Source organism: Furipterus horrens, unplaced genomic scaffold (genome assembly GCF_987537825.1).
Source record: "Furipterus horrens unplaced genomic scaffold, mFurHor1.1.pri manual_scaffold_13, whole genome shotgun sequence".
Taxonomy (NCBI): Eukaryota; Metazoa; Chordata; class Mammalia; order Chiroptera; family Furipteridae; genus Furipterus; species Furipterus horrens.
The window spans coordinates 40638487-40651669 of record NW_028327183.1 but is presented as its reverse complement, the minus strand read 5'-3'; the positions used below and the strand labels follow the sequence as shown (position 1 = coordinate 40651669).

The 13183-nt window shown below is 45.4% G+C and overlaps 1 protein-coding gene across 1 annotated transcript in view; it reads right to left on the bottom strand.

The window, feature by feature from the left end:
* The window catches only part of SPTBN4 (spectrin beta, non-erythrocytic 4), a 72180-nt gene that overhangs the window by 15470 nt on the left and 43527 nt on the right, over nucleotides 1-13183 (bottom strand). Inside the window, exons 20-22 of the mRNA XM_090260620.1 lie at nucleotides 11749-12012; nucleotides 1949-2173; nucleotides 963-1052 (exon numbers count right to left, since the gene is read on the bottom strand). Coding sequence (XP_090116746.1) covers nucleotides 963-1052; nucleotides 1949-2173; nucleotides 11749-12012 — 579 coding nt within the window. The remainder of the gene's footprint in view (nucleotides 1-962; nucleotides 1053-1948; nucleotides 2174-11748; nucleotides 12013-13183) is intronic.

The following is a 13183-nucleotide window of genomic DNA, read 5'->3' as shown; positions in this document are numbered from 1 at the left end:
TATTTAGAAAGGAAAACTGAGGCCCAGAGAGCAGAACGGAGACCTGGTGATTTTAGATGCTCAAAAGCCCCCCACAGCGCTTAGTTCAGGAGTTGGCACTCTTGCTGGTCCTCTCTGTTCTCTCTTCCTGTGGGTGTTTTGTTTGTTGTTGTTTTTCTTTTTCATGACCCAAGGGCCTCTGACTTTCTTTTGGGGAACCTCCTTGCCTCCATCTCCTGGCAGGTAATTAAGTTAAGGCTGACTCCACCTGCTGTTCCAAGGGTGAGCCCTTCGCTGGGAACCAAGCCAGTCAGAGCAGCCTAGGTCCCTGGCCACCAAGATCAGCTCTGGGGCGGATATGTGACTCAACTTGAGCTAATAATAGTTATTCTTGAAACAATTGCAGATTAGTAAGACTGGGCATCTTTTTAAAGAGAGAGATTCTCCTCAGTTTTGCTGGTGGGATGTAAACTTGACTCTGTTGGAGGTCTTTTACCACCAGGAGAGGAGAGCTGGCCTGAGAAAAAAGCGAGTGCAGAAAAAACAAACAAACAAACAACGGAGCTGAAGCTGAATGATTTATGACATCATGGAAGCACGTGAGTACTTCTGTACCGGCTGTCCTTTCAATGACAAAAACCAATTAATTCCCTTTTAGGGCTTAACCAGATTGAGCCATTTTCTTTTTAAAAAGACTTTTAAAATTTATTTTTAGAGAAAGGGGAAGGGAGGAAGTGAGAGAGGGAGAGAAACATTGATGTGAAAGAGAAACATTGATCAGCTGCCTCTCTCATGTGCCCTGACTGGGGAACTGAACCCACAACCCAGGCATGTGCCCTGACTGGGAATGGAACTGGTTACCTTTCACTTTGCTGGACGACACCTAACCAACTGAGCCACACAGGGCAGGGCACCTTGAGCCATTTTCTATCACTCAAATGCAAATGTGTCCTAACCCACTCCCTTGCCCAGAATCTTCTCACCTGGTTCTTTTTGATGTACTGCTGGACAGCCTGCAAACCACTGCCCCGCTCTGTCTGCATGGCAAGTGGCAGTCGCTCCTGGACCCATGCCTGGAGAGGATATAGGGAGTAGGTCAAGTGGCGAATGCGTCTCAGGATTGCTGCATCCCAACCAAACGGTAAGCCTCCTGCACAGCATCCAAGGCCCTTCATTGCCTAAGAGCCTGCTCACATCTTCGGCCTCCTCTCTGAACATGCTCCATCTTGCTCCTTGCACTTGGGCCAGGCCCTTGCTTACCTCTGGCCTTAGCACAGGCAGGTTTTTGCTTCCTGGAATTCCTTTCCCACTCCCTCAGCAAGCTCCTGTGTACTCCTTCTTCACCTCTCAGCTCAGTCACCCCTTTCTCCAGAACACCCTCCCTGACTTCGGATCTTGACCAGTTGTCTCCTCTGGGCTCCCATGGCCCCCTAATCTCCACCATCACAGTCCTAACCACCCTGGGTTGTAGTACCTGGGGACGTCTGTTTTCCCTTTTGGACTCTGTGCCCTCTGTGTGCAGGAATGCGGTCTGCCTTGGTCACCCCTGTGACTCCAGCATCATCCAAGCACAGGGTTGGGGCCAGAATGATCAAATGAATAATCAAATGAGTGAGTGAGTGAGTGAATGAATAAGCAAATCAGAAAGTGACTGAATGAGAAAATGAATGGAGGATTGATGAGTGAATAAGTGAGTAACAAGTAAATAAATGAGTGAAAGAAGGAAAAAATAAGTCAATGAATAATAAATTATTGAAAGTGAGTTAATGAATGAATAAGTGAATGAGTAAATGAATAAGTGAAGGATTGAATTACTGAGTCAGGTCTCTTAGCCAGCTCCACGCCTGAACCCGCCAAGGTCCCACGGCCCCGCCCCCAGTCTCCAGCTCCTCAGCCCGCTAGCCTGCCTTTGGCCTCCCATCTCCCCTAGTTAACTGGTCCCGCCCGAGCCCACCGCTCTGGGTCTCACCAGCTCGTCGTCGAGGTCGTGCGCCACCTGGTGCAACTCCTTGGAAGCGAGCAGCAGGCGGCGGCGCTCCTGCAACGGCTCGAGCAGGCGCACCAGGCGCTCGCCCACCGCGTTCTGCCGCTCGCCGACCAGCTCCTTGCTCGCCGGCTCCAGCGGCAGCGCCGCCGTCTGCGCCTGCAACTCTCCCACCTCGCGGTACCACTCTTCCACTTGTGACTCCATCGACTGGGGGAAGAGGGTCAGGGTCAGTGGGCCCCACCTTTCCTCCCAATCTTGCTGTGGCTCTCCAGTACCTTTAGGGTGACAGCAAACCCCTCACAGAGGCCCACCATTTCACTCTCCGATCCCGAAACCCACTAAGCTAGTTCTTCCCTCAGGGCCTTTGCCTTTGCTATTCCTTCTGCCTAGCATGTGCTTCCTTGTCAATTAGATTTCAGCTCAAATATTACCTTCTTAAGGAGGTTTACCTGATTCCTTGGACTAAAGTGGTCCATTCATTTTTTTAGTTCTCGGAAAAACCTTTCATAGGTAGTGGTATCCCTGTTTTACATAGGAGGACACTGAGGCCCAGAGAAATTAAATAATTTATCCAAAGAGCCAACCTTTCCAAATAGCAAAAATAAATACAGAGCTTTAGTGATTTAAATGGTTGATATGATATAGGCACAAAGTGCAAAGGCAGACCCAAATACACAGGAGAATTTATATATTTTATAGATACCATTTCAAATCACCAAGGAAAAGATGGATTATTCAACACATAGTCATGGGCCAACTGGCTAACCAGTTTAGCTGGATCTCTTCCTCACTCTTTATGCTGAGAACAATTCCAGATGGATTAAATGGAATAAGTAAGTCCATAAGGTACTAGAAGAAAACTTGGGTAAATGCTTTAATAATCTTGAGATGGAGAAAATCTTTCCAAGCATAAAAACCATAAAGGGAAAGATTTACAAATTTGGCCACATAAAATACTTTCACATCAACCAAAGTTTCTAGATGTAGTTAAAGACAAGTGATGAAATGGAAAAGTATTTAATACATATTAGAACAAGAAATTAGTTTCTTTAACAATAAAAAAATGTCATTAATAAGGGAAGACCGCCCAAATGGGCATCATGTGAATAGGCAACACACACAAGAAAAAATAAGCCTGTGAAAAGATGCCCAGTCTCACTAATGAGCAGGAAAATACAAGTTAAACAAGGTATCCTTTCCCTGGCCAGTGTGGCTCAATTTGTTGGAGTGTTGTCCTGTAACCAAAAGGTTGCAGGTTTGATTCCTGGTCAGAGCACGTGCCTAGGTTGCATGTTTGATCCCCAGTTGGGGCGTGTGTGGGAGGCAACCGGTCAATGCTTCTCTCTCACATTGATGTTTTTCTCTGTCTCCCTTCCTCTCTCTCTAAAAGCAATGAAAAAATGTCCTTGGGTGAGGATAAAAATAAAATAAACAAGGTATCCCTTTCTATTCATCAGATTGACAAAAACATAAAAGATCAATAATATCTAGTGTTGGCAAAGATGTGGGGAGACAGACATACTCAACCACCATTGGCAGTGGTGTGAATGAGTAGAGCCTTTTTGGAAGGCATTTTGGCAGGTCCTGTCAAAACACAAAATGTGTCAAAATGCTTTGACCCAGCACTTGCATTTCCATTTCTAGGAATATATCTAAAGAAATACTGGCACATGTACGCAAATATGTTTTTCCAAAGATGTTATTGTAGCAGAGATGCCTGTCCAAGGATCTCATCATAGCAGAACTTCTAATGGGAAAAAAATGAAAACAACCTCAATGCCCATTAGGAGTGAAATGGTTAAACAAATCCCTAACAATATTGAAAATAGCCAAGACTTACTGTCAAGAGGAAAAGCAATTTTGAACATACATATTAATATATATCTGTAGTGGACTGCACATGCACAAAACTTCCCTGGAATAAACAAGAAATTAATAACAGATGGTACCTATTCAAGGGGTGGGAACATAGTGAATGGGGACAGATATGAAAGAGAGACTCCTCACATAGGATTTTTATGTGGTTTTTGATGTCTGAACCATCAAATTGATTTATTCAAAAATATAAACATGAGAAACAAATAAAATAAAAGCATTAAAAACCCACATAGGTACATTTGTAAATGCATAGAAAGAAGTCTAGAAGGATATACACCAACTAATAATTGAGATTGTCTTTGGGGTGTAAGACTGGGAAGTATACTGAAGGAAGGCTTCGTTTTACTGGAGACATCCAGGTTAGTAAGATCTTTCACCCTAAGAATATATTTATGTATTTCTTGTGTGATTCTAAACAGATGAAGGGGAAGCTAGAAAAGAAAACAAAGTAACAATGAAATTAAGCAGTAACAGATTAGGACAAAAGACTGCAAGCCAGAACTCAAAACTTAAGAACCGAGTCAAGACTTTTGTTCCAAGGTTCTTTAACACAGAGCTGTCGGTTTAGCACACACAACAGCCATCCCTTCCATTCCAGCACTTCAAATCCTACTCCTACTTTGCTGAGCTTTTTAAGCAACTAATAAAACCTAAAGGGCCAGGGGGTCCACATTACCCCAGTCTGGCCAACCAAGACACTACAATCACCCTGGCCACAGGGATTGGATCAGGGATGGTCATGTGACCTAAGCTGAGCCAATGAAAATGCTCCTGACTACCTGAGGAGCTTATGAAATCCAGAGGACACAGGGATTGGGTCAGGAATGGTCATGTGACCTAAGCGGGGCCAATGACAACGCTCCTACCTGAGGAGCTTATGAAATCGAGAGGTCCAAGATGGCCATGTGACTCAGGCCTGCCAATGAGAACACTGAATCCCTGTGGCCACAAGTACTGGCATGTGACCTAAAATCAATCAATGAAAACTCTTCCCACTTTTGCTGAAGCAGTGTGAGCTCAGAGGGGATGCTCTCTTTCCCCGGAAGTTCCTAAGCTGATAGAATGTAGACCTGGGGTGCTGGGGGCTATCTTGACACTGCAAGGGAACAGGCTCCCAACATTGAGGTCAACACAGAGGAAAGTAGGGTGCAGAAATGGAAACAGAGATTCCTGAGGACAGACATAATTTGAGTAACTGATCCAGTCATGCTGGAAGCTGCATACCCCCTGAATGTTTCAGCTGCCTGAGCCAACACCGTCCCTTTTTAGCTTAAGCCAATTTGGGTTTAAGTCCTATGAACTTCACACCAAAGAGTCCCAGCTGATACAGTTCATATTCTGTAGAAGTCATAAAAGTGGAAAAAAATCAAACTACAGGTATAACAAATCAAGACCATTAAGATGGAAATTTTAAAGATTTTTGTTTATTTATTTTTAGAGAGGGGAAGGGAGGGAGAAAGAGAGGGAGAGAAACATTAATTGGCTGCCTCTCACATGCCCCCAACTGGCGACCCAGCCGCAACCTAGGCCTGTGCCCTGACTGGGAATCAAACCGGTGATATCTTGGTTCACAGACCGGCACTCAATCCACTGAGCCACACCAGCAAGGGCTAAAATGGAAATTTTTAAAAGGCACAGTCATAAGCTATGGAAGTCAAAGAAAAATAAAATAGTCACCCCGAAACCTTTTTTTGCTAAGAAAATGAAAATTCATTAGAATTCAAAAAACTCTTAAATATAAGCTGAAATGTTAAGGTTATGAGTTCCAGTTCCCATTAGATGAAAATTCCTCCATAAGGCAAGTGGCCATATGACCTGAAATGGAATAATTCCAGACACTGACACTTTTCTACTTCTACAAAAATGCCATGTATTTTGAACACCTATTTAATATATATCCTTCCCTGCAAACATGGGCAAAGGATGCAGAAGCACAATAGTCATTAAACACACAAAAAGATGTTCAGCCTCCTTTAATGTTCAGGAAAATGCAAATCAAAATAACTACAAGACAGTATCTGTCACTTCCCAGATTAGCAGGGATGCAAGAGCTTGACAATACCTAATGATGGTGACCACAGGGGAGGATAAATTCTGTCAGTCATATTGCAGGTGTTTCCACTGCAATGTGAAAGGAAGATATTTGGCAATAGCTATCTTTCATGCATATACCTTCTGGTCCAGAAGTGTCACTTTGAGGACCATTTTCTACAGAAACACTTGCGCATGAGCTCAGATACATATAGACAGAGATGTCTGTTGTAGTGCTATTTATATTAGCAGATTAAACAGCCCGAAGGTCTCTCAACAGAAGGCTGGTTAAAGACAGATTGTCAAACTAGCCCATGGAATACCATGCAACAGTTTAAAAGGACAGGGTATATCCACAGATTTTGTGACAAGAAAGGATGCTGAGGGTGTTTTGTCAAGTAAAAAGGCAAGCTTCAGTATGTGTGTGTGAGCATATAGAACATTGCTAGAAGGATAGAGAAGAAACTGTGGAAAGCAGTTGCAGCCCTGGAGAGTAGGACTGTGTGTGTGGAGGGGAAGGAAGCCTTAATCCTTTCTCCTTTTCACCCTTCTGTTTGAAGTTCTTACCATACAGCAATGATAGGTAACACATCCTGATGCTTGCTCCATGCCAGGCACTGCTCCAAGAACTTGACAGAAATAACTCATCTAATCCTTACAACTGCGTATGAGGTCACGGAAGAAGGGGACATTTGTTTTGTTCACAGTTGGATCCCAGTGTCTGCCACTGTGCCTGCACAGAGTAGGTCTCCGCAAATCTGTGTTGACCTTGCTTGACTATTCACCCTGCTGTTCTGCTTCTCTTAGTTGGGCAGTATTAAAGAATAACATTGTAAAAATTAAAGTAGCTTTTTGGACAGTCAACTGACCTGGAGTCTGCACGATCCTTCCCCATGTGGGAAGGCCACCCTCCCCTCCACACCCCCACTCTTATTAGGGATTTCTGGACCCAAGGGTAGGTAGGACGACGATTATGTCCAGCTTGAAGCAGCTAGAGGAGCACAAGACCTTTGCCCATTGTCCTTTATGAGATTATAAAGGGTCTTAAGTCTGAGAGGGTGGAATTGTTATTTTTTATTGTTAAAATAATTAATTAATTAATTAATTATTTTACAAAAGAAGAATAATATATGAAAGGGTGAAACCGGAGAGCTTGTATGTATGACCCAATGGCATGGACTTGGGGGGGAGATTGCTGGGGGAGAGGGGGTGCTGGGTGGAGGGGAGCAAAGGGGAAAAAATTGGAACTATTGTAACAATATAATCAATAAAATATACTTAAAAAATTAATTAATTAAACTAGCTTTAAACATTAAAATCAGCCATGAAGTACTGCTACATCCCACAACATGATGGCTTTTGAAAACATTAAGTGAAAGAAGGCAGACACAAACGACCACATACTTATGATTCCACTTATATGAAATGTCCCAAATAGACAAATGTATAGAGACAGAAAGTGAGTTAGTAGAGATAGCTGGAGGGTACAGGGATTCTTTTGGGGATGATTAAAATATTCTGGAGTTAGATAGTGTTGAGAGTTGTTCAACTTTGTAAATACACTAAAAAACATTGAATTATCACTTTAAAAGTATACATTTTATGGTATGGAATTAAATGTCAATTTTTCAGAGAAGAAAAATTATTCAACATTAAAGGTTAGAAGAAAAGAGAAGAGAAAAAGAAAACCCAGAAGAGCCTACTTCCAAAAAAAGCCTCAGGTGCCAGCCACGTGGTTGGTAGTGACACAGCCAGCCCTGACTCCAGATCAGATGCACTTTGTTGCCTTTCCATTTACCAGAGAGGGAAACTGAGGCTCACAGAGGAGCAGTCCCTGGTCCAGAGTAAAAACTGCCAGACCCAAAATTTGAACCCAGGACCATGTGACCACAAAATCCTAATGGCTTCCAGTCACTCTGATTCATTGTAACTGGAGACTTTGGAACTCAAAAAGGTGGGGTCACTTGCCTAAGGTCACATGGTAGTGGAAGGGACCATAGAGCTCCCAAATCTGGCCTCTTCCCCTAGGCCATGCTGAGCTAGATGAAGAAATGTGGCACAAAAATTGAAAAAAGGGGAGGAGGGTGTTTCCTTGGCCAGAGGAAGAGACTTGCTTAGTGTGGGGGTGGTGAAGAGTCTGCAGGGACTCAGCCCAGCAGCTGCAAAGCCTCCAGTGCACTTTCCCCTGGCTGGTCCCTGGCAGATGGCAGGAGACCATTGCCCCCCACCTCCCCAAGCAGGAGCCTGTGGCTGAGCCAGACCAGTTGGTCAGGACCCTGAGGACTGGGAAAGTGGGGACTTGGGACTCCACCATCTGGCCCCTTAGCCAGAAGGACATTTGGACAGGAGGTGCTGAGAGGGGACTCTGCATCACATGGCCTAGACCTGGGAGGTGGGGTCCCAGGAAGCCCGCTGCAGCGGCTGGGGTAGGGACATGGGGAGGACACGAGGAGGGCACAGGGATAAGAGAGATCAAGGATAGAGGCTGAGATAGGACAGACAGAAACAGAAAGAAACAGGCACAGAGAACTGGGGGAGCAGGACTGAGAAGCTGAGGGAAGACAGACCACTCACACATCCACACCCCTCCAGCCCGGGGCAGTACCTCTGGCAGCAAGCCTGAGGGGTGGGGCAGCCTGGCTGTCTGCCCCGCAGAACCACCAGAGCCCCAGGGTACAACGGGCCTTGGGAGGCCTCTCCCCTCCCTAGAGGCAACTCCTGAGGCCCAGCTGGGCTCCATCTGGGGACACTGGCCACTGAGTCACTCCCTGCCTGGGGCTCAGGCTCCCTCTGCTGGGGGAAAAGTCCAGGACCCTCTGCTGGGGCCTGCTGCTGATGCCCATGGCTCTGTGACCTGGAGTACAAGTCCCCCTGCCACATTCCCCGCATCCTGGTCTCCCTTAAACAATGGGGACCTACCACTCATGGTCTCCAGGGCTTGGTGGGGCTAAACCACCCCCATGGGTAGGGAAGGGCAGGCTCTGTCTGGACTGGCTACAGCGGGAGGCCTCAAAGCCTCCCTCTGAAATCTGAAAGGTCAAAAAGAGAGACAAGGATACCCAAGCTCACCAGTTTCCCGAAAAAATGCAAATGCAAACACTACAGTGAGATATGCTTCTGAGAATGGAAAAAATCTCAGAAGTCTGACACACCAGGTACTGGAGAATTGGAAGGAAGCAGGAAGTCCTAATTAGCATTAGGACTTGAGCAAGGGATTTGGGAAGATCAAGTGAACAGAAGATAGTTCTAACTTTGGCACTACATTAATGTTTCATACCATTACCCCCCTCCACCCCAAATACATTTGAAACAAGCTGTATGAATGGGAGAAGTGCCAACGTGGAATACAAACAGGAACAAATGAAATGACTCTTTCATATAACTACAGTGAAGGGGAAGAAATAAGTAACACAAATAACTTTTGAACACAGTATAGTGATATTGCCTCCAGTGGAAGACAATTCAAATTGAAAAACCTGTAAACAAATATTGAATCCTAGATTTGGTGGGTCAGCAATTGTGCAACCATTGTATGTATTATGTCTTGTAACCTTCACAATGTCCACGTGAGGTCCTGAATGGCCACTGGCGGCTGTGTGAACTTGGGCAAGCCACGGACAGCCCCTCCCTGATAGGGCTGCTGGGGAGAAAGGGGTATCCATGCCCAGCATGGAATGTACATCAGGAGTCCTCACAGTGTGGTCAGAGGGCTACTGGGGACCCCTAGATCCTTTCAATGGGTCTGCATTTTTTATAAAAATGCTAAGATTTGCCCTTACTGGGTTGCTCAATTGATTGGAGCATCCTCCTGTGCACCAAAAGGATCAATCCCTAGACAGGGGACATACCTGGGTTGTGGTTTTGATTCCCAGTTGGGACATGTACAGGAGGCAACCAATTGATGTTTCTCTCTCATGTCGATGTTTCCCTCTCTCTCTCTTTCCCTCTCTCTACCTCTCTCTCTAACACCAGTGAACGTATCCTCAGGTGAGGATTTAAAAAAATATATTAAAGTGTTATTTGCTTTCATCACTCTCATTCTTTCCCAAGTGTACAGCTGGGTTTTGCAGGGACTATATGAGCCATGCTCCTACAGCAGAATGAATGCAGAAGCACAGGTGAGAATCCAGTGCTTCTATTATTCCAGACACAAAAGAGAGTTGTAACACTGAAAACAATACCAGTCTTCTGACTTCATTTTCTTTTGTCTTGGAAAATATAGTTACAGTATTCCCTCACTTATTGCAGGTATCACGTTCTAGACCCCCCATGATAGGTGAATATCTGCGAAGTAGAAACCTTACATTTATTTTAGTATTTATATATATATATTAAGGCTTTATAAACCCTTCCCACACTTTATAAACCGTTCCCAGTCCCTTATTAACCTTTCCCACTCCCTTATTAACCTTTTCCACACTTTTATAAACACTACTTATGTTCTTAAACATATTCTACACTCTTAAACCTATGTAACTTTAACAACATATGTATACAGTACAGCAAAATCCCATGATATAGTGAAAAATCTGCAATAAATAATTAAATGTAATATTTAAAAAAATCTCGTGATATAGTGAGGCCACAATAAATGAACCGCAATAGAGGGGGACTACTGTATTCTACATAAAAGACTCTTGGGGGTTAATAAGGGGTAGGTTTATTATTGCTGTTTTTAAATGCACCAATAATTTAAACATTTATGTTTTAATTTTTTATAGGAAATATCAAATAGGTATAATCCACACAAATAAAAGCTCTTTGGGGATCTCAATGACTTATGAGAGGTAGAGGGGTCCTGGAGACCAAGGCATATGAGGTGCATATAAAGCGATGACACCACTGGCATCAAATGTTTGTCCCTTGGCTCCTCTGCCTGTCTCCCCCACCAGAATGTGAGCCCCATGAGGGTAGTGGTTTTTGTCAGTTTTGCTCACAGCTGTATTCCAGCACCTGAAAAAGTGCCTAGCATACAGTCGGTGCTCAGTAAGGATTTGCTGCATAGAAAAACAAATACATACTAATTAGTGTCATTATGCTTTTACTGTGAGTCAACTATTTTCTGCCAGACCCTATGCCAAGCACCTCAGAAATATAACTATGCAGAAGACAGATCACAAGGGGTGTGAAGAATATAGGGACCTGGGTTTGAATCCGGTCTCTGCCACTTGCTACCCTGGGCCAGTAAGTTCACCTCCTAGAGCCTCTGCCTCTTGTCTGTCGTGATCAGGCCTTGTTCCCGGCACGCAAAGGCAGGAGCTGAAACACCTTGGGAGGTAATATGCAACACCTACCACTGTACCCCCCACCCTTTATGTCACATGGTCAGATACAGAGCATCCACCAGCTGTGTCTGCTCTCCAAGAGCCCCTCTTTGATAAGGGAGACGCTGGCTAGCTGTGTGTCCTTAGGCCAGGTGCCCATTGGTAAAATGGGGGATAGATAATAATCATGCCAATCTCTTTGGGTTGGTGGGAGGTATCAGTGAGAGCCTAATACAGAGACTGTAGAGGAAGCACATCACAAATTTCATTATTATTCTGTGCAAAGCCATTTTCCTCCCTCCAGGCCTTGGTTTCTCTATCCAGGAAGCAAGCGTCAGGGTCCCGTAAAAGCCTCAGTGTACTAGTTATTCACCTACTGCTTCTTGACTCTAAATCTTTCTCTACCCTTTGTCCCTTACACCTAGTTGGGGTGGCTGCTTCCAACACTTACTGCTAGCTAGATTGCTCCAGTATTCCCTTTCTGCTTCCAGTCCTTTTAACACATTTGAAATAAATCCCTTCTGTCTGAAATATCTTGAGCAAAGTCTAATCCTGACTCAGGCCCCAATGTGGCATAGAAAGCTCCCATCTGGGCCAGCCAGATCATACCTGCAGCTTCTTGAGCTGGCTGTTGACGGTGGCCAGGTCCCCACCAGGGTCCACATCTTGCAGCTGGCTTTCCATGTGAAGGAGCTTCTTGTCCAGCTCAGCGAAGCTCTGCACCAGCTGGTCGGCCTTGCTGGCCTCAAAGAGCTGCCGAGCCTTGGCCTGGGTGGTGCTCTCCAGCTCCGCCCAGCACTGCCGGATCTCACCCAGCTTCTTCCGCACCGAGGCCGCCAGCTCCGGCTTCTCCTGCATCAGTTGCTGGCCCTCCTGCCCCAGAGTGTGAGTCAGGAAGTGAGGGGGAGGGGGTGGATGGTGCGGAGGGACAGAAACATATGAGGGCAACAGGACACAGGGAGAGATGTGGAGAGAGAGACCGGCAAGTAGTTGGAGACACACAGGGACATGGACATGAGGGGTGGATGCAGAGATAGGCGCAAAGATGGAAGGAACCAAGAAGTGGGAAGAGACAGGAAGAGACAGACAGGCAGGCAGGCAGCCAGGCAGACAGACAGAAGTGTAGGGGGGAGACACACACAGAGACATGGGAAGCAGACATGGAGAGACAGACCATCATAGTGACAGACAGACATTCACAGAAACATGGGAAGAGGACCATAAAAAAGACAAGGGGAGAGACAGATAGAAATAGGAAAGAGAGAGAGAGAGAGAATGAACATCCATTAAACTCAGTCAATAAGAGTGATTTGCCATGTCCACCATTTACAGGGCATCTATGGCCACTTAAGAGTTTAAGGCCCACCTGGGTGTCTCTATTTGAGTCAGAAGAGTGGGGTTATCCAGGGCTGCAGGTCTATGGGTTCAGCCAGAGTAGGGGGCAGTTTTGGGGGTTGAGACTTGGAGCAAAAATCTGCCTTGATCCCTCCAAGACTGAAGTCAAATTCCAATATATGTTGGCCTAGAGCATATTAAAAATAACAATACCAGAGCAATTACAGCTCCCAGGTGCCTGGCCTTGTGTTAAGCACTGTATGTACAGAACAGACCAGGGAAGTAGCGGTATTTATTATTTCCTTAATTTTAAAGCAAAGCCAGCTGAGGCTCAAAGAGGGTCACACAATTCCCAAGGACCCCCACACAGCTGGTAACGGGCACAGACACAGCTAGAACCCAAGGCTGTAGGAATGCAAAGTTCACTTTAACCCTAGCTTCCCAGGGCTGCCCCAGCCTACTCGATGCTCTACCTTAGATGCTCCCAACGGCATGGAAGGAAGAAGCCTGCTGGGGAGGTTATAGGAAGGGGTGAAATATGTACTTAACAGGTAGGTATGGGCATCATTCAGAAGAGAAGCTGGCCATTTTACAAATGGGCAATCGAGGCTCAAAGGGGTTACATGAATTGCTCAAGGCTACATAGCTAGATGCAGACAAGGAAATGATCTGAACCAGTTCTGAGGTGTGACAGACAGCAGCAGGCTGG